This window comes from Biomphalaria glabrata, chromosome 11 (genome assembly GCF_947242115.1).
Source record: "Biomphalaria glabrata chromosome 11, xgBioGlab47.1, whole genome shotgun sequence".
In the NCBI taxonomy this organism is placed as follows: domain Eukaryota; kingdom Metazoa; phylum Mollusca; class Gastropoda; family Planorbidae; genus Biomphalaria; species Biomphalaria glabrata.
The window spans coordinates 4,626,309-4,653,306 of record NC_074721.1 but is presented as its reverse complement, the minus strand read 5'-3'; the positions used below and the strand labels follow the sequence as shown (position 1 = coordinate 4,653,306).

General features: G+C 35.4%; 1 protein-coding gene across 2 annotated transcripts in view; it reads right to left on the bottom strand.

Annotated features, from left to right (window-relative positions):
- LOC106070912 (dual oxidase 1-like) overlaps positions 1 to 26,998 on the bottom strand; it is a 41,589-nt gene that overhangs the window by 11,368 nt on the left and 3,223 nt on the right. For both annotated transcript variants that reach the window (XM_056045799.1, XM_056045798.1), the window contains exons 2-22: positions 21,224 to 21,363; positions 20,379 to 20,468; positions 19,143 to 19,316; positions 15,862 to 16,049; positions 14,553 to 14,748; positions 13,779 to 13,945; positions 12,778 to 12,838; positions 12,010 to 12,106; positions 11,153 to 11,222; positions 10,110 to 10,212; positions 7,958 to 8,130; positions 6,907 to 7,085; positions 3,651 to 3,769; positions 3,124 to 3,258; positions 2,878 to 3,006; positions 2,621 to 2,732; positions 1,857 to 1,956; positions 1,288 to 1,473; positions 1,010 to 1,087; positions 637 to 787; positions 19 to 112 (exon numbers count right to left, since the gene is read on the bottom strand). In XM_056045799.1, the coding sequence (XP_055901774.1) occupies positions 19 to 112; positions 637 to 787; positions 1,010 to 1,087; positions 1,288 to 1,473; positions 1,857 to 1,956; positions 2,621 to 2,732; positions 2,878 to 3,006; positions 3,124 to 3,258; positions 3,651 to 3,769; positions 6,907 to 7,085; positions 7,958 to 8,130; positions 10,110 to 10,212; positions 11,153 to 11,222; positions 12,010 to 12,106; positions 12,778 to 12,838; positions 13,779 to 13,945; positions 14,553 to 14,748; positions 15,862 to 16,049; positions 19,143 to 19,316; positions 20,379 to 20,468; positions 21,224 to 21,296 (2,675 nt within the window). In that variant the 5' untranslated portion in view covers positions 21,297 to 21,363. The remainder of the gene's footprint in view (positions 1 to 18; positions 113 to 636; positions 788 to 1,009; positions 1,088 to 1,287; positions 1,474 to 1,856; positions 1,957 to 2,620; positions 2,733 to 2,877; positions 3,007 to 3,123; positions 3,259 to 3,650; positions 3,770 to 6,906; positions 7,086 to 7,957; positions 8,131 to 10,109; positions 10,213 to 11,152; positions 11,223 to 12,009; positions 12,107 to 12,777; positions 12,839 to 13,778; positions 13,946 to 14,552; positions 14,749 to 15,861; positions 16,050 to 19,142; positions 19,317 to 20,378; positions 20,469 to 21,223; positions 21,364 to 26,998) is intronic.

Below are 26,998 nucleotides of genomic sequence, written 5' to 3'. Positions count from 1 at the left end.
TGAAAAAGCTAAGCTGACCTAAACATTTGTCCTATCTGTTTTTTACTCATGTAACCAGATCCATCAATGTCATACATATAGAACATAGTCTGTAATTTTTCTTGGAGGGTACCTGAAAACAGATATTTGTTTAATAAAAATTGCAAGTTTAGTTTTATCTGTCCTGTAAAAAAAACAAAACAACTTTTTCTAAGAACCAACTGAAAAGTAACTTGATTTGTGAATACTTGTTTACATAACAATTTTGCAGCCATCTGTATATTACAAAAAAGCTCCCTTTGAGATCTTGCGATCTATTGGGTAGATGATGTAAAGTTCATCTGTTTCTGTGGCCCATGATTAATAAGGGTGTCATGTGGCCAGCAAAACAACCAACCGTCTTTACTTTTCCCGGCTAATGTCAGGTACCCATTAGATTCACTCAGAGGCTCCCAAAGATCCCGAAATTAAAAATCCCAATCTTCACCAGGATTCAAACCCAGTACCCCGGGTTCAGAAGCCAAACACTTTACTGTTAATAATAATAATAATACTAATAATAATAATAAGCCTTAGTGCCTCCATATAGTCTCATACTTTCAATTAAGTTTTTTTTTAAATATAAATCAGAGTATCAGCATTCAAACATCAGCTCACCTTTAGAGAAAAGAACAACTGCATTGAGAAATTCTTTAAATGAGATGTAGCCATTCCTATCAGAGTCTATTAAACTAAAGAAATGTTCCACAAAGTCAGAGTTTGGTTTAACAGCCATGGCCTCAGCAAACTCTTCCTTGCTTAGCTCAACCTTGGGGATGGTTTGAAAATAAGAACATTCAAGTATTGATGTTAAGCAAAAGAAATATACATCACTTTTTTTAACACATTTTTTAAAATGCCTATAACATATAGGTCACATTCACTGTAATAATACACTTTATTTTTTTTTTTTGATGTGCCAAAATCTAAGCCACATCAGAAATAAGAAGTATTCAGCATAAAAATATAAAAAATTTTAATTCTTTAATACCTCCAATATTTCTTGACTGTATCGCTTCATGTCTAACTGACCACTGTCAAGTGTTGGATCATAGTCCATTTGAAAAGCCTAAATATTAAACATTTTGAAACTTTAGTCTTGAGATATAAACACAAGATAATCATTTTAAAAATTGAAACCAACTTTAAAATAGTATAAAACGTTCAGTTGTAAGTTATTTGAAATACATTAACAATATTTCCCATTAAACCAAACACATCGAGCCTAAAATTCAATGAGAATACAAACGAATGAACTCAGAATGTTACCTCGGAGAAGACAGTCTTGAAAAACTTCTCTAGCATTTTGTTACGTTTCTCTTTAGTTGTAGCAGCATTGTACAAGTCTTGCAGTCGGATTTCTATCTCAGAACAATCCACATGATATTCTTTGGCAAAGGCGCACAGCATAGAAGCAAACTCGTTCCTCATAGGCTCAGAAGGGAACTCAACAACCTTAAAACATTATGAAAGCTGCTTAATTTACTTTTATTTTTCTAAATGCATGACATATTACATATTTCAAAGATTAGAAGTACATAATTAAAGACTGCAAGCATGTTAATAATGATAGAATAACCTGCTTGGGCTATGGAATATATTTTGAATTGTTGACAGATATTGTTTGGGATCTAAAGCCTAATTGCTGTCATCACCAAACACAGTTCAGGAGGTAATGCATAAAGTCATTGTAAATTTGTTTATTAAAAGAAAACCCCAAAATTTAAAGACATTTCTAGAACTATTTATGGAAACCTGAATGGGATAAAACCATTCAGCAAGTCACATAACAAGGACCTCTAATCTACTTAACTGTATCAAATCAAGAAATCACTCACTAAGTCATATTCTCTTGGTATCATGATACCCAATACATTTCTCTTCTTGTTTGAACTTAACTTGACAGCCAGAGTAGGCATGGCACTCACTTTGACAGATCTGCAAGCCAAACACAAAGTTATACAATGAGACAAATTTTGTTTATTAAAAAAACAACAACATAAAATGAAGAGTTTCTAAGTCCATAAACACATTAAACTGATGAGTACGCTGTTCACAAATTGTTTATTATTAATTGTTATCATTTATTTGTTAAACCAATGATTATTAGAGTATTATTTAAGACAAGACTTTTGATAATCAGGATAATTCCAAGTAAAAAGAAAAAAATTTTGTATATCTGTGACTTGAAATATAAAAAAGAAACAGAAGTCTAACAGTATATTAACTGTATGGTGTTATCATCATAAAAATACTGCAATTATTTACAGAGATAGTTACAATTGGTTAATAGATATTTTTAGGATTTAAATTAAGAGAAATGATAAAAATCAAGGATTTAAGAAAAAAAAAATTCAATTTAAGAAACTTCCTTTGATATATTGGTATAGAAAAGAGGAGTAATAGATACGTTTAAAAATAACAATTCGATTTCCTATAAATAAATTAACCAACAAGACTTTAAAATATTAAATGTGAATATGTGAATCATTTAAAAGATAAATTGTTATTTTAACCTTAGAAAAAAAAACAAGACCTAAAAATGTAATGTTTTTAAGTCAAAGAACCATACTAGTTAATTACAGGATGACCAATGTAGTACCTGAGGTGAGTGCCTGATGTACTGAATATTTCCAATCCACCTTTGTTGGTCAAGTGGAGTTCCACTGGCCTGGGGACAACATGATGACCACGCCACTCAATGGCATCATGGACTAGAAGTAATTAACAAACATTATTAATTGATTAACATGGCACATTGAAAATATTTATTCTTTTCACTAGGTTTGTAGTTACATCTCAATCAAAGAAATGAAATTCTTAAATAAAAATTCAAATCCCTATTTTAAGTTTATTCACCTGATACACTGCAAGAGATGGTTCTTCTTAAAATTCTCTTCTTTTCTTTCTCCAGTTTAAGAGAGTTCAGCTGCTTCTCATGCCTCCATTTCTTACATTTGGCCAGGATATAGGCAACAAGTATGCATACTGTGTGAACCCAATAACAAAACACAAATGTGTATGTTTAATGTGCAAACAAAGTAGCTTGGGATAGACAACACATTAAAACTAGCTGACATAATGATAGAGAGTTGTAACACTTACATAAAGGCAAAAGACCTATACAAATCCAGATGATAATGTATGGTATCTCACTGCCTTCGAAGAAATCTTTCTGAGAGTTTTTGGGGCACTGTTCCAACTGTGAAGTGTTGAACATTAATGGACCACAAGGATCCCCTGAAAATTTCACAGCAGAAAATTATGGACTTTATCTCATTTTGATATACGCCTAATATTTTTAATGCAAAAAAAATTAACAAAAACAAATATATACATGAATTTTACATCAACTTTTCTCTCCTAATCAAAGATACCATCATTTATTTGAGCCCATTCTTTTATCCGAAGCGACAATAATATTATTGATGCTTAGATTCCCCTTTAGTTATATACAAATAAAACATTTTTGATAACATGCAAAAAAGGTGTTGAAGTTTAATCAGAACAGGTAGTGAAATACAAATGAGCAAAATAGATAATTCCATCGGAACATGGAAAATAATTACGGAGAGAGAAAGAGTTAATGCTCTAAGGAAACATGAAACTTAAAAAACTCTATCACACTGTACCTTTTTTAACTGTAAATAAATCAGATTGAATTAAGTTCTCATCAATTTTCATTGCAAAGATCATAACTTTGGCTAAAGTGGTATTCTTGATTTCTTTAATTTCATCTGCAGTGAACAATCTGTAACACAATGTCAACATAATGATATAACATTCAATTAATCGATTGACCCCCTTCCTTCTCAGACAATTATTATCTCCTCAGAAACAAAATTGTTCTTTACTGACACTTACATATATTCTAGATATTAAATCAGAACATTAATTGTATAATATTTCTAATGACATTCTTTTTTTTTTAAATTTTCAACTGTTAAGACTAAGACTAAGACTAAGACTGCTTTATTGATCCTTACGGAAATTTGTTGTGATTACAAGGACCCGTTTCTCATATAAAGACAACACAACAGAAACATACACATAAATACAACAGACAACATGAAGAGTTCATTCAGCGACTACACACAGGTATCTTGGTTCATTTCATGTTCCCTGATCAATGAGTGGCGGTGATAGAGTCTGACCGAGTGAGGTACGAACGAGTTTTTGTACCGCTCCGTTCTTGTTTTGATTGACAGCAGTCGCCCACTTCGCGACGACCTGGCGTAGTTCTGATGGAGCGGGTGGCCGTTGTCTTCCAAGATTTTTTCGATTTTTCTTAGGCACTTTTGTTCAAAAAGTTCCTTTAAATTTGGTAATGTTGTGAGTGTAATTTTTGATGCTTTTTTAATGATGTTTTCTAGACGTTGCAACAGTTTAGATGAGGCGTTGCCTTGCCAACAACTTATTCCGTATGTTAGCAGATTTTGTACAGTTGCGCCGTAAAATGTCTCAAGGATCTTCTTGTTTAATTTAAAACTGTTGAGTTTGTATAGAAAAAAGAGTCGCTGGGCTGTTTTCTTTGTCAGAGTTCCAAGGTGGTCTTCCCATGAAAGCTTGTTGTTGATGATAACGCCTAGATATTTATATGCCTTTACTTGTTCTATAGATGTAGTGTTTATTTGCAGTTCACGTATAGTTTGTTTTTTCTTTCTAAAATCTATTATAAGTTCTTTAGTTTTTGTTACATTCAGTTCTAGAAAGTTGTCGGTGCACCAGTTTGTAAACTCTTCTATCGAGCTTCGATACTGAGTTTCGTCTCCTGAAATAAGACCGACTATGGCAGTATCATCAGCGAATTTAATGAGTTTAACTGAGTCATAGATGCTTCTTATGTCATTAGTGTAAAGAGTGTATAGCACAGGAGAAAGTACACAACCTTGTGGAGCACCCGTACATAGTACTCGAGTTGACGATTTGGTGTTGTTGACTTTAACATACTGGGGCCGTTGGGTTAAAAAGTTTAGAACCCATGCTTGTAAGTAAGGGCTTACATTTAAGTTACTCAGTTTGTTTATCATTAGATGTGGCTATATGGTATTGAAAGCCGAGGAGAAATCTACGAAGAGGACTCGTGCATATGTTTTGGGTATATCGAGATGCTTATAAAGATGGTCCAAAAGCAATAGAATGGCATCCTCAGTTCCTCTAGCTGCTTTGTATGCAAATTGGTGAGGGTCTAGGCTGTTATTGACTTTTGCTACAAGTTGTTTAAGTATATATTTTTCAAAACATTTCATAACAATAGGTGTTAGTGCTACTGGGCGGAAATCATTTAAGCAATCTATTTTTGGTTTCTTAGGCACTGGTATGATTTCTGAAGTTTTCCAGATGTTTGGAATTACGCACGTTTGCAATGACTGGTTAAAGATATGACAGAAGATAGAAGAAATTTGCTACGCACATAGCTTGATCAGCTTGCCACTAATTTTGTCTGGTCCAGAAGCTTTTGTTACGTCTACTCTTTTAAATAACAAGGTCACTTCATCCTCAGTTACAAAATTGACGTAGGGCTCTTGTTTTCCTTTGGACAGAGTGTTGAAAAGTTCTTTGTGTAGATCAACAAAATCTTCTTTGTCAAAACGAGAATAAAAATAATTTAGTTCGTTGGCGAATTTCTCATCATCAGCCACTAAAATTTGTTCTCGTTTTGAGGCGCAGCCTGTTATTTTCTTTAATCCCTCCCAGCATTGTTTTGAGTTGTTCTTGGCAAAGAAATTCTCAATTTTTTCTTTGTATGTTTTTTTCCCTTCAATTATTGCTTTTCTCAGTTCATTTTTAGCATTTATAAACTCTTCGTTGCTAGCCATATACTTTGTTTTCTTTTCAGTAATAAGGTGTTTGATTTTTTTGGTCATCCAGGGCTTATTGTTTCCATAGACTTGTATTGTTTTTGTTGGAATTGTTAACTCCTCGCAGAATGATAGATATGAGGTAACAGTTTCTGTTAGTTCGTTTATGTCTGGACAGTTCTCAATAAGGATTTCCCAGTTAGTTTTCTCAATGCATCCTCGTAGTTTTTCTACAGCCTCTTCAGACCACATCTTGACCGTTTTTATAACTCTCTTTGTAGTTTTAAGAGTAGGTTTGTAATTTGGTATAAGATGGAGTAAATACATGGTCAGATTCTTCAAGTGGGAACAAACTTTTACATTTGTAAGCCTGCTTAATGTTTACGTAGCATTTGTCGAGCGTTCTGCCCTGCCTTGTGGGGAGGGAGACATACTGGCAATAGTTTGACAGTGTGTTGTCAATATTTAGGTTGTTGAAATCTCCAGTTACGATACAAACAGAGTCAGGGTGTTTTGATTGTACATTGTGAAGCACATCAAAAATTATTTCCGACGCAGTCGCTGTGTCAGCCGTCGGTGGTATGTACACAACAACAACACACACCTGGGTGAATTCTCTAGGCAAGTAGTAAGGCCTAAGTGTGACACACATAAGTTCAATGTTAGGGTCACAAATTTTATTCCTGATGTTCACATTATTGGCGTTACAGTATTCCTTGTTTATATAGATTGCTAGTCCTCCTCCTTAAATCATGATTGGGGGCACGTTGGCTGACTGGTTAAGCGCTTGGCTTCTGAAAATGGTATCCTGGATTCAAATCTTTATTAAGACTGGGATTTTTAGGGCACCCCAGAGTCCACGCAACTCTAATGAGTACCTGACATTAGTTGGGGAAAAAAAAGGCAGTTGGTCTTTGTGTTAGCCAGATGACACACTGCTCATTAAGCATTGGCTAAAATAAGAAATTACTTTAACATCATCTGCTCTATATATCGCAAGGTCTGAAAGGTGAGCTTTAATTTACTTTAATATTATGATTACACAAAATAAAACAATAATAAAAAGCACAGAAGTTTATCTACTCACCCAGTATCCATATTTTCAAACCAGAACCTGTCTCCATCTCGGAGCCTGACAAACTGATCATACAGAATGAGAGAGAAAAGCTCCCCAGGACCATCAGACGTCGTCTCCAGCATCCCTCCAACAAACATGTCCACATTTTTTATATCCCCTCTATGTAGCTGCTTAAATTCTTTGATTAACTGTCAAGAATAAAATCAATAGAATCATTAGGATATATTGTATAATATTCGACCACAAAGGTAAGTAATAACTTTTTTGACAATGCATTAGTAGTCACTTCATCAGAAGCTAACTTCCTTAAAAACAATCACTATCTTTAGTCTCTCTCTCTCTCTCTTTCTCTATAAGAATCACAACAGACCAAAACAATCACTATCTTTACAGCCTCTCTCTCTCTCTTTCTCTATAAGAATCACAACAGACCAAAATTAACATTGACCATTTAGCAACACAAAATGTCAACATAGTATAAATTCATACTAAAGAAAAAATATTGAATAGTAATTGCAACTGTGTTTATAAAGTGTGAATGCTAGAAATAGAATTGAGATTTATTATAAAATTGATGTGGCATTTTATATACAAACTAGATGCCTTTCTTTTTTTTTTTTAGGAATCCTGCAGATCAAAGTAGGGGCAACAAAATAGATATCAAGATATGGAAATGATGCCCTAAAGATCATTATAATCATCATCATCATCAGACTCCACTTGAGGGCCTAAGAGGCTCAAACCTTCTGCACTGCAATAATAGCCTGGGCAGCCTCCACCACAAGGAAGTGCCGCATGTCCTCCCAGACTATGCTGGCTTCTCCCATCATATATCCTTAATATAAAGTATAAGAAATAAGAAGATCAAGCACTAGACATGCTTAGAACTTGTGTGAAGTATTGCTGGATCAGAGTCAGAAAGTTTATATTGTTTATTAAAAAATCCTCTACAGAAATATATGGCATTTAATTCAATTAAGGCTATAAAGTTATACCATGCAAACCTCAGCTTATCTATTGGAAAACAATATTTAAAAACAATGCAGATTGAATAACCTACATCTGGGTTTGTCCTGTTAAGTTGTGGGTTAATCTCCTCAAAACTGTTTTTTTCCTCCAAGCCCATAGTTTTCCTGACAGTGTTGTAATCTGGCAGACCATAATCCCGACCTTTCATTATAGTCAAAAGCACAGCATCTGTGGTGGTGTGGTACACTGGACCATAAAATTTACCTGAAACATATTCAAAATAAATATATAATCTTTGCAGTATCATTCCAATAATATATGACATCCAATATACACAAATAAACACAAACATAAATAAGCTGAAAATATCAGTAACTATTCTGAAAAATAGCATAACAAATTGACATCTCTGTCAACTCAATGACATCGCTGTGTAGCCAACAAAATGACATCTCTGTGCAGTCAACTCAATGGCATCTCTGTGCAGTCAATTCAATGACATCTCTGTGCAGTCAATTCAATGACATCTCTGTGCAGTCAACTCAATGACATCTCTGTGCAGTCAACTCAATGACATCTCTGAGCAGTCAACTCAATGACATCTCTGAGCAGTCAACTCAATGACATCTCTGAGCAGTCAACTCAATGAAATCTCTGTGCAGTCAATTCAATGACATCTCTGAGCAGTCAACTCAATGACATCTCTGAGCAGTCAACTCAATGACATCTCTGAGCAGTCAATTCAATGGCATCTCTGTACAGTCAACTCAATGACATCTCTGTGCAGTCAACTCAATGACATCCCTGTGCAGTCAACTCAATGGCATCTCTGTGCAGCCAACTCAATGACATCTCTGTGCAGTCAACTCAATGACATCTCTGTGCAGTCAACTCAATGACATCTCTGTGCAGCCAACAAAATGGCATCTCTGTGCAGTCAACTCAATGGCATCTCTGTGCAGTCAACTCAATGGCATCTCTGTGCAGTCAACTCAATAACATCTCTGTGCAGTCAACTCAATAACATCTATGTGCAGTCAACTCAATAACATCTCTGTGCAGTCAACTCAATGGCATCTCTGTGTGTTGTGTCTGCTCTCTTTTGTTGAATGCTGATTGTTATTGTTTTGAATTGAAAATGAGTCCATGTTATCTAACACATTTCCAAAAAGGATCAATAAACAGTCTTGGATTTGGATTGTAAACAGTACTAGTGTTTTGCCAAAGACTTTTTTGAACCCATCATTATCATTTTGTTTCGAAAAGTAAGTGTTGTGACACAGTTATTAGACGGCATGTGTGGCCAACCATGACACATGGTCAAGAGAGTGCATCTGGCCAGTTAGTGGACTGTAGTATAGTCAGGTGGGTGTGTTGTCAACAATGAGAAAGAAAACATCGAGTGGATTTGCTTGAGTATAAATGTTAGCCTTATGTACATTATATTACTATTAAATTATTTGCAATTTAAGACTTAAAGGTACTTGTATCACCACAGTAAGCTGCATGTCAATAGGAAGACATCTTAATTATGTCTTAGAAATAAAAAATAGGGAAACTTTGTATTCATTTTATTATAATTCTGTTACCAGATCAACTATTTTACCATCCGTTTTCAAATGGCTATTAGGATGGAAAAACATTCAATTTTAATGTTTCAGATTTTACTATTTTTTGTTGTTTTATTTTTAAATTATTATACTTACATGCTACAGAAATGTAAACAATTTATGTTGAAAAATAAAAAGTTAATGAGGTTTGAAGATGAATTCTAACTTTATCAAAATAAAAATAAGAATTCTGACTTGTAATTTGCAGAAAAACAAAAATTTATATGATTCAGTCTCAGTTTTTTTTGTTTTTAAAGTATTATATAATAAATAATTATAAATATAATTCATAAGCAATACTTGTATAAAATATGATGCCAGTATTGATAAATTGAATATCAGAATTTAAAACTTTTTTTAATCTTTCAATCAAAAAAAAATGATTATGATAAATTTATTTACAATTTACAGATTTGTTTTTTTTTAGAAAGGACAATTATTACATCTATAACCTGGCCCTTACAAAGTAACAGGAGACAAAATCAAGCCTTGTTTCAACCTGGAAGAATAATGATTACAGTCCAAGGTGTATAACACACAGGCCAAGCAACCAACACTAAGGGATAAGTTACGACATTAGACAGCAATAGGTTTAAATATTTAACATGGTTCTAAGTGAAGTAGAATACTAACTTCTATAATCCTCTGCAATATAGGTATCATCTTTCTCAGCCAACTGAGCAGCCAAACCTTTAAGAATTTCATTGACGCCATCTTCCTTTTCATAGACAACATCCTGTAACAACATGCAACAACTTAAATTAGAAATGAAAATGTATTGTAACATAATATTTCTAAAAACAAATATTGAAGAATGGACGGGCCTGTGATTGAAAGAGGCAGAAGACAGAGGAATGGAGAAAGACAGTCAGCAGATCATATGTGGTGCACCATCATTCTACAGACTAAAAGACACATGAAGGTGAAGTATGTATCATGTCTTTTCAACAAATAACTGGTCAAGAGTGACTTAAGCAGGGACGATCTTAGACATAGGCTAACTAGAAAGGCGCCTTGAACCTCCAAATGGCGGGGGCCTGGCAAGGACTCAGAAAAAATATTTTAAGAAAAAAATTGCAAAACTTGACTTGTCTATTGACCCAGCTCTAAGTCTCTACCATGATGCCATACAGAACGCTACAGGAATCACTCTATATGAATTTTGTTTACTTGTTGATTTATATATAGATGCAGGAAGGCTTTAATTCATTGCATAATTTTTTATATTATTTTTTTTTTCTATTTTATTTGGGACTACCTAATTCACTTAACCTATAGGGTCTCCAATTACCTAAGGCAGGCCTTGACTTGAGATATTTAAAACAATAGTTACAGAAGTTAATTATTAACCATTGACGTTAATATTTTAATAATAAGTGACAAATGTGTACTGATAAAAGGAAATTTAAACTGACAACTAAAAATTGAAATCCATTAACAAAATGTATACATTACAAGACTTGTAAATATTTTTCACTTAAAATAGCTAAAATTGGGCAGAGCCAAATGAAGTGAAATATCTGTAGACAAAAATGTTATAGCATGGATCTATATGCCTATATTTGCGACAGTTAGTAAACTTGTATAGTGTTAGCCTGATTTTTCTTTTGTGACTATAACGTAATACTTCTAGACTTCATAAAATACTTTAATGAATCAAGATCAGAATTTCATACCATAGCTCTCCAATAAGTATTGCATAGACGTCTTTGCTTTCGTATGTGACATCCATCTTTGCCTCTTTCACTGTAAAACAAGAGAGATATTATGATAAACTTGTGGCCTTCTATATGTTTTCCACCATTTCATAAAGTACAGTACTGTATTGTGTACACTAAAATTACAAGTTGTTTTTTTTCCATGTTCTTGTCCATCAATCTGAGTTAACAAATTTAACATTAATCTTATTTTATTTAAGTAAAAATTCTGAAAAGCTGCTCAGTGAAGCTGCCAATAAAGAACAAAGATTCATTTAATTTAAAAGAGTTGCCTGATAATTTTAAGCTACATTTAGGTAGTCCTACTAATTTATTATACTATTTAGATGTAACTTTAAAAAAGCCAGAAAAACCAGTGACTCGGCAGAATTTAAGTCATTGGTTAATATACATGACTAAATGCATGACACATAAAAGGTAATCATCTTCTTTTTTGAAGTAACGTCTCTATTATATAAGATAAGATAAGATAACTCTCGTGTATATGTTTGTAAAGTTGTCACAGCACCTTAAGCTGTTAACAGCGCTCTATAAATTGAATTACTAATATTTTTAACTACTGTATTTATGTTAAAACTGTAAAAAAACAAACACAATATTTAAAAACTTTAGTTATCAAGGGAAGTAGCTTTGCAGAATATCAAATCTTAATTTAAGTAGTTATTTCCCTTATTGATGTGTAAATGAAATTGATAATTTTACTGTGCTCCTTTTTTCTTTATCAACTTTAAATGAAACAGATTCCTCTGTACAAGATCAAATTTGATCAATCCAGGCCTGGAAAACAAAAAGATATATAAACTTCTTAAACTTACATGTGAGTGACAGCACTGGGAATAAGTGTCATGATGTAGTTGATAGCTGCAGCATCAAAAATGTCAGTGATGTCACTTTTGATCCAAGGTTTGTAACCTGCACAGACAGAGGACAGTTTAGATTTTTATTACAGAAATAGAGATATTGGAGCATTGGAGTTTATAAGCAATGAGATTAGGGGATAGGTCAGTCAACTTTTAATAGAATTAAATTCTTGAATTAAATTCATCATTAAAAAAGCATCAAAAATTACACTCACAATATTACCACATTTAAAGGAACTTTTTGAACAAACGTGCCTAAGAAAAATCGAAAAAATCTTGGAAGACAACGGCCACCCGCTCCATCAGAACTACACCAGGTCGTTGCGAAGTGGGCGACTGCTGTCAATCAAAACAAGAACGGAGTGGTACAAAAACTCGTTCGTACCTCACTCGGTCAGACTCTATCACCGCCACTCATTGATCAGGGAACATGAAATGCACCAAGATACCTGTGTGTAGTCGCCGAATGAACTCTTTATGTTGTCTGTTGTATTTATGTGTATTTTTCTGTTGTGTTGTCTTTATATGAGAAACAAATTTCCGTAAGGATCAATAAAGCAGTCTTAGTCTTAATCTTGTTTTAAATGGCCTATCTAGAAAAAGATTTATATCTAGAAAATATTATATAGATCTATTATTCTATAAATATGGACCTATATAGATTCTATATATAGGCAGACATGGGCCTATATATATTAATGTATGTGCAGTAGGCCTACATACCTGTATATGGGGGTAGTTCTTTATTGATTAACTTTGGTAACCACTCGTAGGCAATTATGTTCTGTTGAGGAGAAAAAAAAAATAATGATGAAGTACATTTTAAAAGGGTAAAATGGGGGAGTCTATAATTAGGCCTACGTGTGTTGCATCCTCCATCTTTGGGTTAGTTACCCTTGCCTTATTTAGATTTAGAGTTTAGAACCAAGATCAGAACATATTAAAATTATTATTACTCAAATCACTGAGAACAGCTATAGTCTAGTGCTCTAGATCTAGTCTATATGCCGTCTTATCAAGTGTCTTGTCACACTAAATTTCACATTGACAGTTAAATTTAAATCTGGGCATTCTGGGTCTAATTTAGCCTACTATGTAGACTTAGAGTCTATAGGCTACCTCTTGATTTAGAATAGCCTATATAGATCTAGATCTATATTATATTAATTTACTTAGGGGTCTAGATGTTTACATCCAACACTAAAAATATTACTAAACAATAAAAAAAGCTCTAAAAAAAACAAACAGATTTTCAACTTCTTTAAAGACTCATGTTTGTCATATAGGCCTATTATTGTCATATAGAGTAATATAGACCTAGATCTAGATCTATATGCCTAATTACTAATATGGATTAGTCCATATCATATAATTATACATTTTAGGGGCCTAAAGATCTAGATATTTAGATCTATATCTATACATATAGATATCTATAGATCTATCATCTACATTAGATTATTTCTAGACTCTTTAATATGCCTATAAACTATAAATCTATATATAATAAAATATATAGACATAGAGTCTATAGTCTATAATAAATAGCTATAGAGATGAGATCTCTAACTGTAGGGTAGGTTAAAGTTAAGTAAGTAGACTAGAAAAGATCTAGATCTAAGTTCTCGTAGAGTGTAGAGCCTAGAACTAGAGTCTTAGACTTGAGTAGACATTTTTTCAACACCAATGTGAATGAACACGGGAATGTTAAATCGTAAACTGACCTGTAGTGTCGCGATGACCTTCCGACGTGTGTTATAAAACATCTCATCATTGGTCAGTTGCAGATCTTTCTCCAGTTGCTGGTCCACCAGTCTGTTATGGTAACGGTAGAACATGACACTAAGCGCCAGAATGGCAGGGTTTTCAAAAGCGTGAGAATCACCGAGACCTGTATTACCAATAAGTAAATAAATTATGGCACTAATAGTATATATGTAGGCCATTATATCGCCATTTTTTAAAATTCCGTTAGGCTACTAGAATCTAGATTCTAGATCTACATCTAGATCTAAATGGACAAACATTGAAGTGTTAATTAAAGATATTTAAAAGCCTGTGACAAGAGCCATGACGGATTCTCTGGATAGTGATATGCTAATAAATGTAAATTGAGGCGTCCCTGCCAGGCGCGGGGCCTAATTTGGAGCAATCGGCCTAAGGCCTGCCTTGGTAAATAGCACTTCACTTGGTAGAGGCTAAGGCTTTGCTTCATTTGTGATGGAAAGTACAAAACATAAACCAAATTTAAAAACAAACAACAAAAAAAGTGGCTGTCTGGTAGAGCGCTATGCGTGTTGGACTATAGATCGGACTTCTCGATGGTTCTGGGTTAATACCCTGCCGGCTGCATCCCCCGTCGTCCTGCGGGAGGTTTAGACTAGGAAGTAATAAATTATCTTCAACTCTGAAGGGACATCCGAAACATGTAGGCATTGTAGGGCCTAAAACATTTTACAAACAAATTTACAAAACTAGTTTTAAAGTGTTTTACTCACGCCAGAGATGTTCTGATCTGTTGTACTTGAAGCTGTAAGGGTGATAGGGCAAGTTGACATCATTGTGGACTGGGAAGTTGCCCCACTTGTCCTCACACGCCAGCTTCGCGGAGTTCTCCTGCCTGAGCAATTCTGTGCGGACCAAACTATTACCGTACAGGAAGCTTCCATCAATGTAGCTGGAGGCTCTGTTAATCTGGACATTTAGAGATGGAACATTTTATAATAGATGTCCGTCTTTTTTTTTTGCACGTAAATTTTGTGAAAAATAAAGGAGAATTAAAGACTCCTAACAAAAATTGTAATTCATCAACAAAATATATACATTACATTACAATGCATGTAAACGGATGAATGCATGGTCGTGTGGTACGCGCTTCAAAGTGTCGTCACGATAGTCACAAGTCCAAACCCTGTCCGCTTACCAAAAGTTGGTCTAAAACGTAATAATATCCTTCACTTATGAAGGATACACAATCTGTCTCACTTAAAATCACAATGTGCGCTTCTGAAACACGGGTCTCTAGTTTACATCCTGGTGATGACAGGAATTTTGATTTTCGGGGATTTTTAAGGAACTTTCTGAGTCCACTCAACTCTATAGGGTATTTTACATTAGTTGAGGAAAAGTAAAAGCGGTTGGTCGTTGCGATGGGTCTAACATAACTTTTGTTAACCGTGGTCCAATCTGCCACATAGATTGCAATATCTGAAAGGGGTCTTTCACTTTTACACTTTTGGGTGTATTGAAACCGAGTGAAGTAAAAGGTGTTAATAATTGCCTTCGAACCAAACCTTGAAGTAAAAAAAAAATCATATTAAATTCTTAGAAATGCATTTAGCCTTTATGAGGAAGTGTATGGTGTCAGGAACGATTTTCCTTGATGGTTAAATCAAGCGAACTTGCATAGGGGTCGCCAGATGAAAATTTGGTTGACCAACGCTAATAAAAGATTTGATCTGTCTTGTTATATATATTTCGGTTGTTCCTTTAGATTTGAGTTTATTACATCCTAGTCTCAATATTCCGCAAATCACCAAGGAATGAAGGCTAGAGGGGTTCGAACTGGGACTATCGAGACGAGACTCCAGTGCTCATACACCACACCATCATCCAGCTAGACCAGTCTAATAACATGCTAACTTAGACAGCTTCTGACTATAGAGAGAAGAATTTGCCACTCAACCTTTGATGCAAGACAGTTACATTACTTAATGTGTTTAAGTTATATATCATTTAAAAACAACAACACATGATTGACCTTGACCTTCTAGAGCTGCTATTCACAGCGGTCAGTGTCCTTCTTACCTGACGTCTCGGATTGTTGGGAGACTGTCCAGTGTTCTTGTCATAGGCAGACCGCTCATAAGGCAGATATTCATCCCCTTCAGCCTCGGGGTCAAAGTCTGGGTCACCTCTGGGCACAGGCGTGTTTAGGATCTCAATAGGACACGTGACGTCATCTGTGTCCAGTATTTCGTGCTGGACTAACAACCCTGTTGGCAATAAAGAAAAGAATACATTTAACTTTAATTAAAATAGCACCAAGCATTGTTACATTTTTTCTTCATCATTCTTATTTTTTGGACGGTTCAGACATCAGAGATCTATTTGATAACAAGATTGCAAAGAGAGTTTGTGTTATCACACAAACTCATAGGCAGCCCCAAAAAAATGCATTTAAACTCAGCACCAAAGTGTATATAGGAATCTTATGCGGTCAACAATTCGTTCGATGTTACTATATTCCATTAGAATATACAAAGCTATAGTTTAAATTTCCCTAAGACAAGTTATATGAACTTTACAACACCACAGTTTATCGAATATATTCATATAGTTTTCTGACCACTTCGAATCTTTCAATCTATCTCAGATAGAGGGCTATTTGTTTGACCCCTCACATGGGGTACAGTTGGGACGTAAGAAAATAGAGTTACATAACTTACATCAACGACCAACTAGTCGATACCCTACAAGCTATCCCGACACGACCGATGCACAATTTTTTTACTTTCCGAACCGGATACAACAAAATATGACAACACATATTCCGGAAGCTAAAAATTGGGACAAGTGAATTTTGCCCTTGGGGAGTGTCACTAGCTGCAAGCTTTATCGAGAGGTCCCAAAATACCTCCATTGAAGAATTAATTTTATGGAGAGATGCCTGATCCGAAACCTAGTGCGCAGTTCGTCTCAGAAGTATGCCTAGTCATCTAAACAGTTAGTTACAGGGCAGGCCTTACAAAGCTACGTCTGTCGTACGATATAGTAATATGTTAACTCAAGTCCTACGTCCTTAAAAGATGTGACAAGAACCATGATTGATAGTGATATGATAAATATAAATTGCGGGGCCCCTGCCATGCGCGGGTCCAAATTTGGAGTAATTGGTAAAAACGGACTAAAGCCGGCCCTGATTAGTTTCGATAATAAGAGCGCAGAATAAGAAGATAAAAACTAAAATGTTGCAAGTCTCATATCATATACAACGATAGCTGAAAGCACAATCTATATCTTGGTGACATGATTAGATCGGCAATGTACCTTTTCAATCATTTCAAAAATACAAGTCTACATCTATGGCGCCATGATGGATATACTTTATTTTAGTCTCAATTCATAGGATAGTTGAGTGAAAACCGGATACGCCATCTTTTGAATGTCACATTTTGTCCTGTATCTGTCACATAGATCTACAGAGCCATCACTATCTGATCATATTAAGTATTTACAAGAGGAGGGGTAAGCTGGGAAAAGAGGGGGGGGGAGTACATTTCTTAACGTCATTCGAGAGAGCTAGAGATTTGACTTTGTGTCGTAACCTTAAATGACGCAAACCCTGCCCTCCCTCAGGGAAACACAAGCGCACCCACACGCAGGCAGGTCCTCTCTACACACACACAATCCAGCCTACGTGCAGTCTCCCGTGTGTTGGGATGTTTACTGAGAGATGAAAGTGTGACTTCAAACTAATCGACCCTAAATACTCTTTTTAAAAAATGTGAAGTTTAATTTTTTTTTTTTGGGGGGGGGGTGACTAAACTCAGCGATACTGACGCCTGTACACATGATACTCTAATTACGGACCAATCGCGCGCCAAAGAGGCTCTAAGAGATTTTTAGAGTACCTACTAGACGCCGGCGACAGCAGAAAGAGAGACTATCTGACACACGACCCCGCCCTTATTAAAGTTCCAATGCACAATCTCTTTTAACTAATTGAAGGTCTCTGCTCTCTAGGTCAGTTAAAGAAACTAACGTTGGGATGTAACATTGTAACTTTTTTCTTCACATTTCCATCTCATTCTTTCCAGGTAATTCATTTTATATGAAAGACCCCTTTCAGACTTTGCGATGTATAGGGCAGATCATGTAAACTTTATCTGTTTCTGTGGCCGGCGGTTAAGGAGGATGTCATGTGGCCACGACAGCGACCAACCGCATTTACTTTCCCCAACAAATGACAAGTTGCCATTAGAACTGTGGACCTAGGGGCGTCCTCAAAACCTCGAAATAAAAATCTATGTGAATCCGAGACCCCTTGGTTCGGAAGCCAAGTTTTTACCACTCATCCACCATGACCTGCTTTTACATAAAATTTCAATCGTAATTATCTTCTTTTTTTAAAGAACGTCTGTAATTTATAAGATAGAAAGTCAGACGAAAAACGAAACTATCTAAGTTTTTGTTTTTATTAACTACCTATTTCATTCTTCTTATTAAAGTTTCGCCTTTTTTTTTCCTAACTCCAAATGATCGAATACGGCACCTTTTTTTAAAGCAATGTACACGAAATATCACAAGGTCCCCAGGACTCGTAAAGACTTTTTCTAAAGAAGCATTTCTAGGGGAGAGGCGGACAGAGAAAGCGATGGGAAGACAATATTAAAGAAATGGAGGGATGGTCCTGTCTTTGAAAGAGATTTTATTCAAGGCAAAAGATGGATATATAAAATGTTTGTTTGTAAAATGTTTTACATGTTTCGGATGTTCCTTCAGAGTTGAAGATAGTTTACTTCCTAGTCCAAACCTCCCGCAGGACGACGGGGGATGGGAGCTGGCAGGGTTTGAACCCGGGACCATCGATAAATCCAAACGACAGTCCAGCGTACAAACCGCAGGACCAGGCATTATGAGAAAGACAGTTGACAGATCATGTGTGGTACCCCAACAGTTCAACAAACAAAATTATACAGTCATTTTCTTTTTTTTTTTTTCTATCTGCAAACCTTCATGAGACGCTTATAAATCCATCCGGTACCAGTATTGTCACCAGTCTCTAAGTCAGTCAATGTTAACAATCGATGGTTCGTATTCAACTTTCTAAAACCTGTTCAGAGCTTGTCTGTATGTGCCCTATGTTTATCACCGAACTTTTCGCAATGCGAACAATAATATTATACTGAAGCCATATGACTTTTCAGCACAACTCTTAACATGTGATGCAGCTTTGGCTCGAGTTTTACCAGTATATCAGAAATGGCCTGGAAAGTCCGCGCAGGAATCTAACAAAGTATAGTTCCTGCGCGCAGGAATCTATTAAAGGACAGTTCCCAGGTTATTATTACTTCTTTTATACTTACCAAAAAAAGCAAACATTGCGCTTAAATTGCGTTCATTTTCAAGTCCTGACGACCCGGCCAGGTTACTACCAAACACCTCATTACTGATTCTCCTTGGATTCGGCCGATCAGGTCCAGATGGACTGTATGTGTCGTCAGCATAGGTGGGTGTCACGTTTCTCTCAATGGGACGCCCTTTTTTAGAATATACCAATCAATCAAATAAACAAATTCGTTTATAAATAGTTGTCTAAGCTTTGTATAACTAATGACATTGTAGACACATAAGCTGCATAAAAAAAAAAAAAACGGACCGCGCAAGGCAAAAATGAAACAGTAAGACAAAATATAATTTAAAAAAATATATTAAAAAAATTAAGTGGTGTATATTTTACAGTAGGAGCAAATGCATGCAATTAGCATTATGTAAAATAATATTTAAAAAAATACAAAGATTTTATTTAGGAATTATTTTGGGGGGGGGGGAGGAGATGCAGTGATGGCAGGAGGTGGGGGGGGGGGGGATCGAAACTATAATCTAACCGCACCTAGTGACAGCAACTCTAGCGACGCCTCCGGAACGAAATAATTTTTTTTAAGACTAGATGTGTGTGTTCAATGATTTCTTTCTATGTAAAAGTGAAACCAAGCAAGTCACCACAAAATTACTGAATGAATTAGGTCGATACATTTTTAGGTCAGTATAGAGACTACCTTCACATGACCTTGACATGACCTGGAGCTTACGAAGAAGAAAAAAAGAAGGGAAACCACCGGTCATGTATCAATAACAATTGGTCGACCAGGAAGTCAAGGTAGCCTTTTCGTCCACATAAATGTTTTAAACTTTGGTTCCAGGTTGTAGCGGTTGTCAAGGACTAAGAAGAACCATGTATGCTTCAATTTAAAAATAAATCTAAACGCCAACAAACAAGATGACATATTTCTTTCAACCAGCTATTTATTTGTCTGTGGAAGATGAAATGCTAATAGGGTCCTAATCCACTTTTGTTTTTCTACCTTCAAGAAGTAAACTTTTAATGGTCAATTAAAAAACAACAACTATTAAGGCTTTTCTTCGAGTCCGAAGATTAAAGAGAAATGCAGTATTTACAGTGGCTGCGCAGCCCCAACTGTGACCTACATATTTTGCCAAACCCAGGTCAAGACATTTATAAAACTAGTGATTTTACGTTGTATTCACTGAAATATACGTAATGACTGGACTAAAAAACACTTTTATAATCTTCAACTTACCGACCCCACCCCAATCAGGGTTCATAGGGTTGTTATACCAACCATCCAGTCGTTGTACTGGCGCGTCACTGGTTACAACAGCTTGAGTGGCTAGATATACGGATTTAGAGAGAAGAGAATATTTAGTACGGTTAGATCACTTTTATCTAGACAGACAGACAGACAGACAGACAGATAGATAGATAGATAGATAGATAGATAGATAGATAGATAGATAGATAGATAGATAGATAGATAGACAGACAGAAAGATGGATAGATAGATAGATAGATAGACAAACAGACAGAGAGATAGATAGATAGATAGATAGATAGATAGATAGATAGATAGATAGATAGATAGATAGATAGATAGATAGATAGATAGACAGACAGACAGACAGACAGACAGATAGATAGATAGATAGATAGATAGATAGATAGATAGATAGATAGATAGATAGATAGATAGATAGATAGATAGATAGATAGACAGACAGATAGATGGATAGATAGATAGATAGATAGATAGATAGATAGATAGATACATACATAGACAGACAGACAGACAGACAGACAGATAGATAGATAGATAGATAGATAGATAGATAGATAGATAGATTGATAGATAGATAGATAGATAGATAGATAGATAGATAGATTGATAGATAGATAGATAGATAGATAGATAGATAGATAGATAGATAGATAGATAGATAGATAGATAGATTCATATCTGACAAATACAATTTTATTGACCAAACATAATTTTAAAACAGTTTGAAAAAAACAAAGACTTAAAGCAAAATATAGATAAACGAACCAGACAGAATGGGAAAGAGAAATAAAATGAACAGAATTAATTACCAGATATAAAAAGTGTGAAATAAAGGGAGGCAACTTGGATTAAACAAACGACCATGGTTGTGATCCTTGACATTTTTCGGGTTATCTTTTGTATGTTTCCAATTGTCTAGGTAGCAAGAGTTGGTAATTGTTGATCACACCTTGATGGAAAGTAAAAAAAAAAAAAAAAAGAAATGATGATATAATGAACTAATGGATAATATATTACGTTTCATAAATGTTTGTTTGTTTTAAATGTTTTACATGTTTCGGATGTCCCTTCAGAGTTGAAGATAGTTTACTTCCTAGTCCAAACCTCCCGCAGGACGACGGGGGATGGGAGCGGGCAGGGTATAAACCCCGGACCATCGATAAATCCAATCGACAGTCAAAAGCAAAGCAACAGAAGCAATATATTTTCTTCCCATCAGTAGGTATCATTACACTTGGACCCCGTACTGGTTATTATGGGCCACGATACTATTAAGGTGTTGCTCTTGTGTCGGTAGTGGGAAAGATCTCTGCGCGAGCCCTACTTGACCAATTGACCAACTCTTTAGTGAACACGAGCCAATGTGGTCTTAGAGCTGGTAAAAGTACATCCGCCATGATATTCGTCACGCGGCAAACACAAGGAAATACAAGCCGCGACGGTCTTTGGAGGATCCTGTCTAATCTCTAATGCGGGAATCTGTCGAAGTCAGACATACATCTACAAGACAAACCTATTACAATATAACATTTTTACAGATTTTGAGTTGGCAATGTTCGACCGGTGTTCAAACCCCAAGTAAAGTATCTCACATTGTTTCCACACATATGACAAGCTAGTACATTTACACTATAAACTGATAGTAGCAACGAAGTAAAAAAAACTTAATTATACATTTATGAACCCTTTAAGTTGTCGTTAACGAAATTAAAGAAACGAAAATAATGACAGTTGTAATTATGTATACAATATGTACAGCGTAGAGTAATATATTTTATTTTATTTACCTAAGAGAATATCCCAGATACACATCGATAGTATCATGCCTGCGGGAAATTCCATTAGAATCTAAGATTACTCATTTGGGGGAACAAGAGTGCAAAAGAAGTAAAAAAAAGTTACAGGTTTTTGAACCGCCCATCCCAAGAGTGAGCTGTCGGGTGAAACATTCAACCACTCCGCTTTAAAAGTAGTCGCTCGCGCAGAACAAAGCGAGCAGAAGTAGAGTGAAAGGCCGGGGGAAAGGCGAACCAAACTTAGCACAGGCCGGAAATGGTTGAATAGTTAAAAGTCTAGATTTAGGCGTGATGGCCTTATCAGAGGCGAAGAAAACAACTACATTATAGATAAATGACTTTTGTCTATCGTTCTCCCATAATATCTAACAAATGTTAAATGTATAAAATAGGTGCATAATTACATATTGGGATGTTTAAATTAAAATCGTTTCTTTTTTTTTTTATGCAAGAGGTTTTTGACCAGAAATAGGTTTGACACCAAGGAAAAGTCTGGCAAATTAAATAAGTGTATGTAAATTTAAATACATCAAAGGCAATAAAATTATAACAATAATAATGGGATCGTCTTGATATCTATTCGTAGGCTGCTGAAGTATATTTATATCTTAAGGTTTATCTCCCTTAGGTTAGGATTGAAGCAGATTATTTATTGCACCGAGACTATTCGTTTTAGAAGGCCTATAGACTGGCCTGTGACGTTGCAGCCCGTGGGCAGTGGAGATCAATAGCTCGCTGCCACGTCGTACCGATCTGTGACGTGGCAATCTTGCAGGTCAGTGGGGAGGCCCTTTGTGACGACTGGTCTCGATACCGTACGACCAGACGCTGTGGTGTTATTAGTGAATATTGTCTTTAAGGATTTTCCATTAAGGATCTTATAATAATGGAAAGGCATCTTTCATGAGTCCACTTTGATCTAATGGATACCTGATATTAGTTAATGAAAGCAAAGGCTATTGTTCGTTGTGCTGGCCACATGACAACCCTCGTTAACAGTGGGTCATACACACGGATGATAGATTGCAAGGTATGATTGGGGTAACCTATACTTATCCTATAGTATGGAGTAATCATCTTATATAAACAACTAGCCAGATATGACCGTCAGTCTGCGGGTCTTAATTTGGGTATTGCGGATCTAGTGGATAGGATTCGGATCTTTGTCAAACTTAGCTAATGTTCGTTTCACATTTTTGGCCTATTTTATAGGGCCACCCGGTTGTGGGAGGGGCATTAAACATACACTACGGTCTCCACCAGGATCTAAGGAACATTTATGCCAAGTTTTATCACGATTGGTCAAACGGTTTTGATTTGTGTTCGGCACATGCATACATACACGCATACATACATACATATATACATACACGCATACATACATACATATATACATACATGCATGCGCCTTACTTTGTGCTTTATATTATAAGATATATTTTCCTTCAAAGAAAAGCCTTAAAAATGTTTATGTTCACTCTTCCAAGTACATATACACACGCACGCGCGCACACAGCTGCACAGGCTCTCAAACACATACGAAGGTGACCCACGAAACGCACCAGACTTACCCTTCAGAATTCGCCTATGAACGAAAACAAGAAAAAGCTAACCACGTGCTCACGGTGTCTAGACGTGCGAGACAGGAAGCTGGTAGTGGGCGGGATAACATTGAACTTAAGAAGATACACCCCTCCCTTCCCTTGCCAACACGTTCTTGAGGTGTGTAAATTTCATCTCTTCCCTTTTTTTTTTCCTACACACAAAATTGATGTGTTAGTCAATGTGTATGTGTGTGTGATTCACTGAGCTTATTCTATAAACAAACCAATCTTGTTGTTTGTTTTCTGTGTAGTCATAAACAATATTTGGATAATATTTCTGGATTATATATACTCTACTATTTGAATGTATATAGTAAGTTTGTAATGAACATCTGTCATTAAACATTTTGGTCTTCAATGTTAGTATAAGTGTGAGGTCCATTACAATAATCAATTCCGTCATGTTAAGTTTTCATGTGTCCCACTAATGTAATAGTCATAAACTTAATTATAAAAAGGCTCTGAAATTGTTTTAAAATAGGTGTTGTGTAACTGCCATACTAAGTAACCTAGTGGACATTAAAAAAATTTATTTTGTACGTTACTACAGAACGGGATAGCGTAAAGACCCCTCGGGGAGTTAAACAATTCGGCGTTTAATCCAAAATGTCCACTATTTAAAATGTCTTTCCACACTGGAAAAAAAAAGCCTAAAGATTCACACAAAAAAAAAACAACAACTAAATCTAACAATAATTTATTTTATCCATGGTAAGCCAGTTAAACAGACCAAAAACCCCAAAAATATTTGGGCTTCTTATAAATGAAAGGATATCATGCAATTGACGAAATTATTTTAAAAAATCAAACAAATCTTTAGGGTATATTATTTTTTTTACAACCCAATAAGAAACATAAATCTAAAATGTTAGTTAATCTTGGCTAGGCCAATATTAAAATATGCGTATTCCCTAATATAATAATAATGTAATATCAAATGCTCGCTTAGTTAACACAGGGGCGCTCCAGTGGGCTGTGACATCATCATTGTGGTTCCTTTTGTACACCAATGATTTTCAATCCGATAGTCCTTTTTGCTCCTTCACAAAATTCGCTGATGATGCAGCTCTTCTTGCCCTGCTCTCAGACGTAAATGAGTATTTCAAAGAAATAGAACACATTGAAAAATACTGTAAAGATAATTTTTTATCATTAAATGTTAAAAAAACCAAAGAAATGATAATCGATTTTCGTAGGGAAAAGAAGGAAAATGATATTGTGTCTGTAGCTGGACAGACTATTTAAATAGTGCAAGCTTTCAAATACCTTGGTACTATTCTAGGCAATTAACTAAATTTTACTGCAAATACTGATTATATCAGCAAAAAAGGGCAGCAAATATTACGATTACTGAGAAAACTGTCCTCGTTTAATGTTAGTGAAAAGGCCTTGCCTATGTTTTATCACGCTCACATCTACAATATTTTAAGTTTTAATATCACTGCCTGGTATGGCAATCTGAACATCAAAGTAAAAATAAACTTCATAGAATATTAAATGCTGCTGGTAAAGTCATTAGCAAAAAACAAACCCCATTTGGGCAGCTATTTGAGACAAACATCCATAAAAAAGCTAAAAAGATTCTAGAAATAGAAAATCACCCTTTGGGCCAGGATTTTGTGATTTTACCATCACAAAGATATACAAGACACCGATAGCAAAGACAAACAAACACAAACACTCTTTTGTTCCCCTGGCAATCAAATCATGTGTAAATTATGACTATGTCCGGTGTAAATGTACATTTTTTTTATAGTTATAATCTTTTGTTTAGTGTAATGCACATATTGTAAGACTAATTTCCTTACGGACAATAAAGATTATTATTATTATCTATTGCCAGGTATCCATTAGAGCTGGGTGGACTAATGACCACGAACTTAAAAATCCCAGTCTTTGATTTGAACCCGGGACCCTAGGTTCAGAAGCCAAGCGCTATACCACTCGGCCACTTTGCCTCTCTAATTAATATATACGACTAACACATAGGAATGCCCGTAAATAAAATAGCATTCACCAATTTCATACGTAATCTATACACAAGAAAGATAGTAAAAGAAACACGACTTTCTAATATGTAGAATTAGTCTTATTATGTTGTTAAAACTATTCAAAAGATGTAGCCTAACACAAGATACATTTTTAGCAATTTTCGTTGTTTTCTGAATTACAGCAAAGGGGAGGGGGGGGGGGGAGCGGGTCAAGATGGCGACTGTTCCAACAAAGAATTAATGTTCTTCACTTTAACAGACACATTATGGAGACCCCTACCCTCTTTTGAATGAATTTAATTTTGTTAACTCTTTCTCTCCGTAATTATTTTTACCACATTCTGTTGGAATCAACGCTGGTATCGTCAGTTAGGAGAGAAAGAGTTAATACATCTAAACGCAAACCTTATTTGTGAAGAAACATAGTAGGCTTACTTATAAATTTCCATATTTTTGCCTACCCGTATATGTAAAAGGTATATTTTATTTTATAGGCTGCTCATAAATCGGGTCTTGTGTCTAGCATAGTATAGGATGAGTTAGGCAGTTAGGCTTTACTTTCATTCCTGTCTCAATGTTTGTTCTTAAATTGGTCTTTAACTTTACGTTGATTAGTTTTAAACATTAAGACAAACACGCTGTAGGCTTGAAATTCTTTAAAGCTAGAATATCTAAACAACTCTTTCATAAACACACTAAATGAGCCTCTTTTAAAAAATTTCAATCTGAAATGTAGCCCTAAAAGTAGTGGATCTCTGACAGCTCCTGCTATAGACTGTAGTTGACCTCCCCTGTATAGACTGTAGTTGACCTCTCCTGTATAGACTGTAGTTGACCTCTCCTGTATAGACTGTAGTTGACCTCTCCTGTATAGACTGTAGTTGACCTCTCCTGTATAGACTGTAGTTGACCTCTCCTGCAATAGACTGTAGTTGACCTCTCCTGTATAGACTGTAGTTGACCTCTCCTGCTATAGACTGTAGTTGACCTCTCCTGTATAGTAGTGTATAGACTGTAGTTGACCTCTCCTGCTATAGACTGTAGTTGACCTCTCCTGTATAGAAGTGTATAGACTGTAGTTGACCTCTCCTGCTATAGACTGTAGTTGACCTCTCCTGTATAGTAGTGTATAGACTGTAGTTGACCTCTCCTGCTATAGACTGTAGTTGACCTCTCCTGCTTTAGACTGTAGT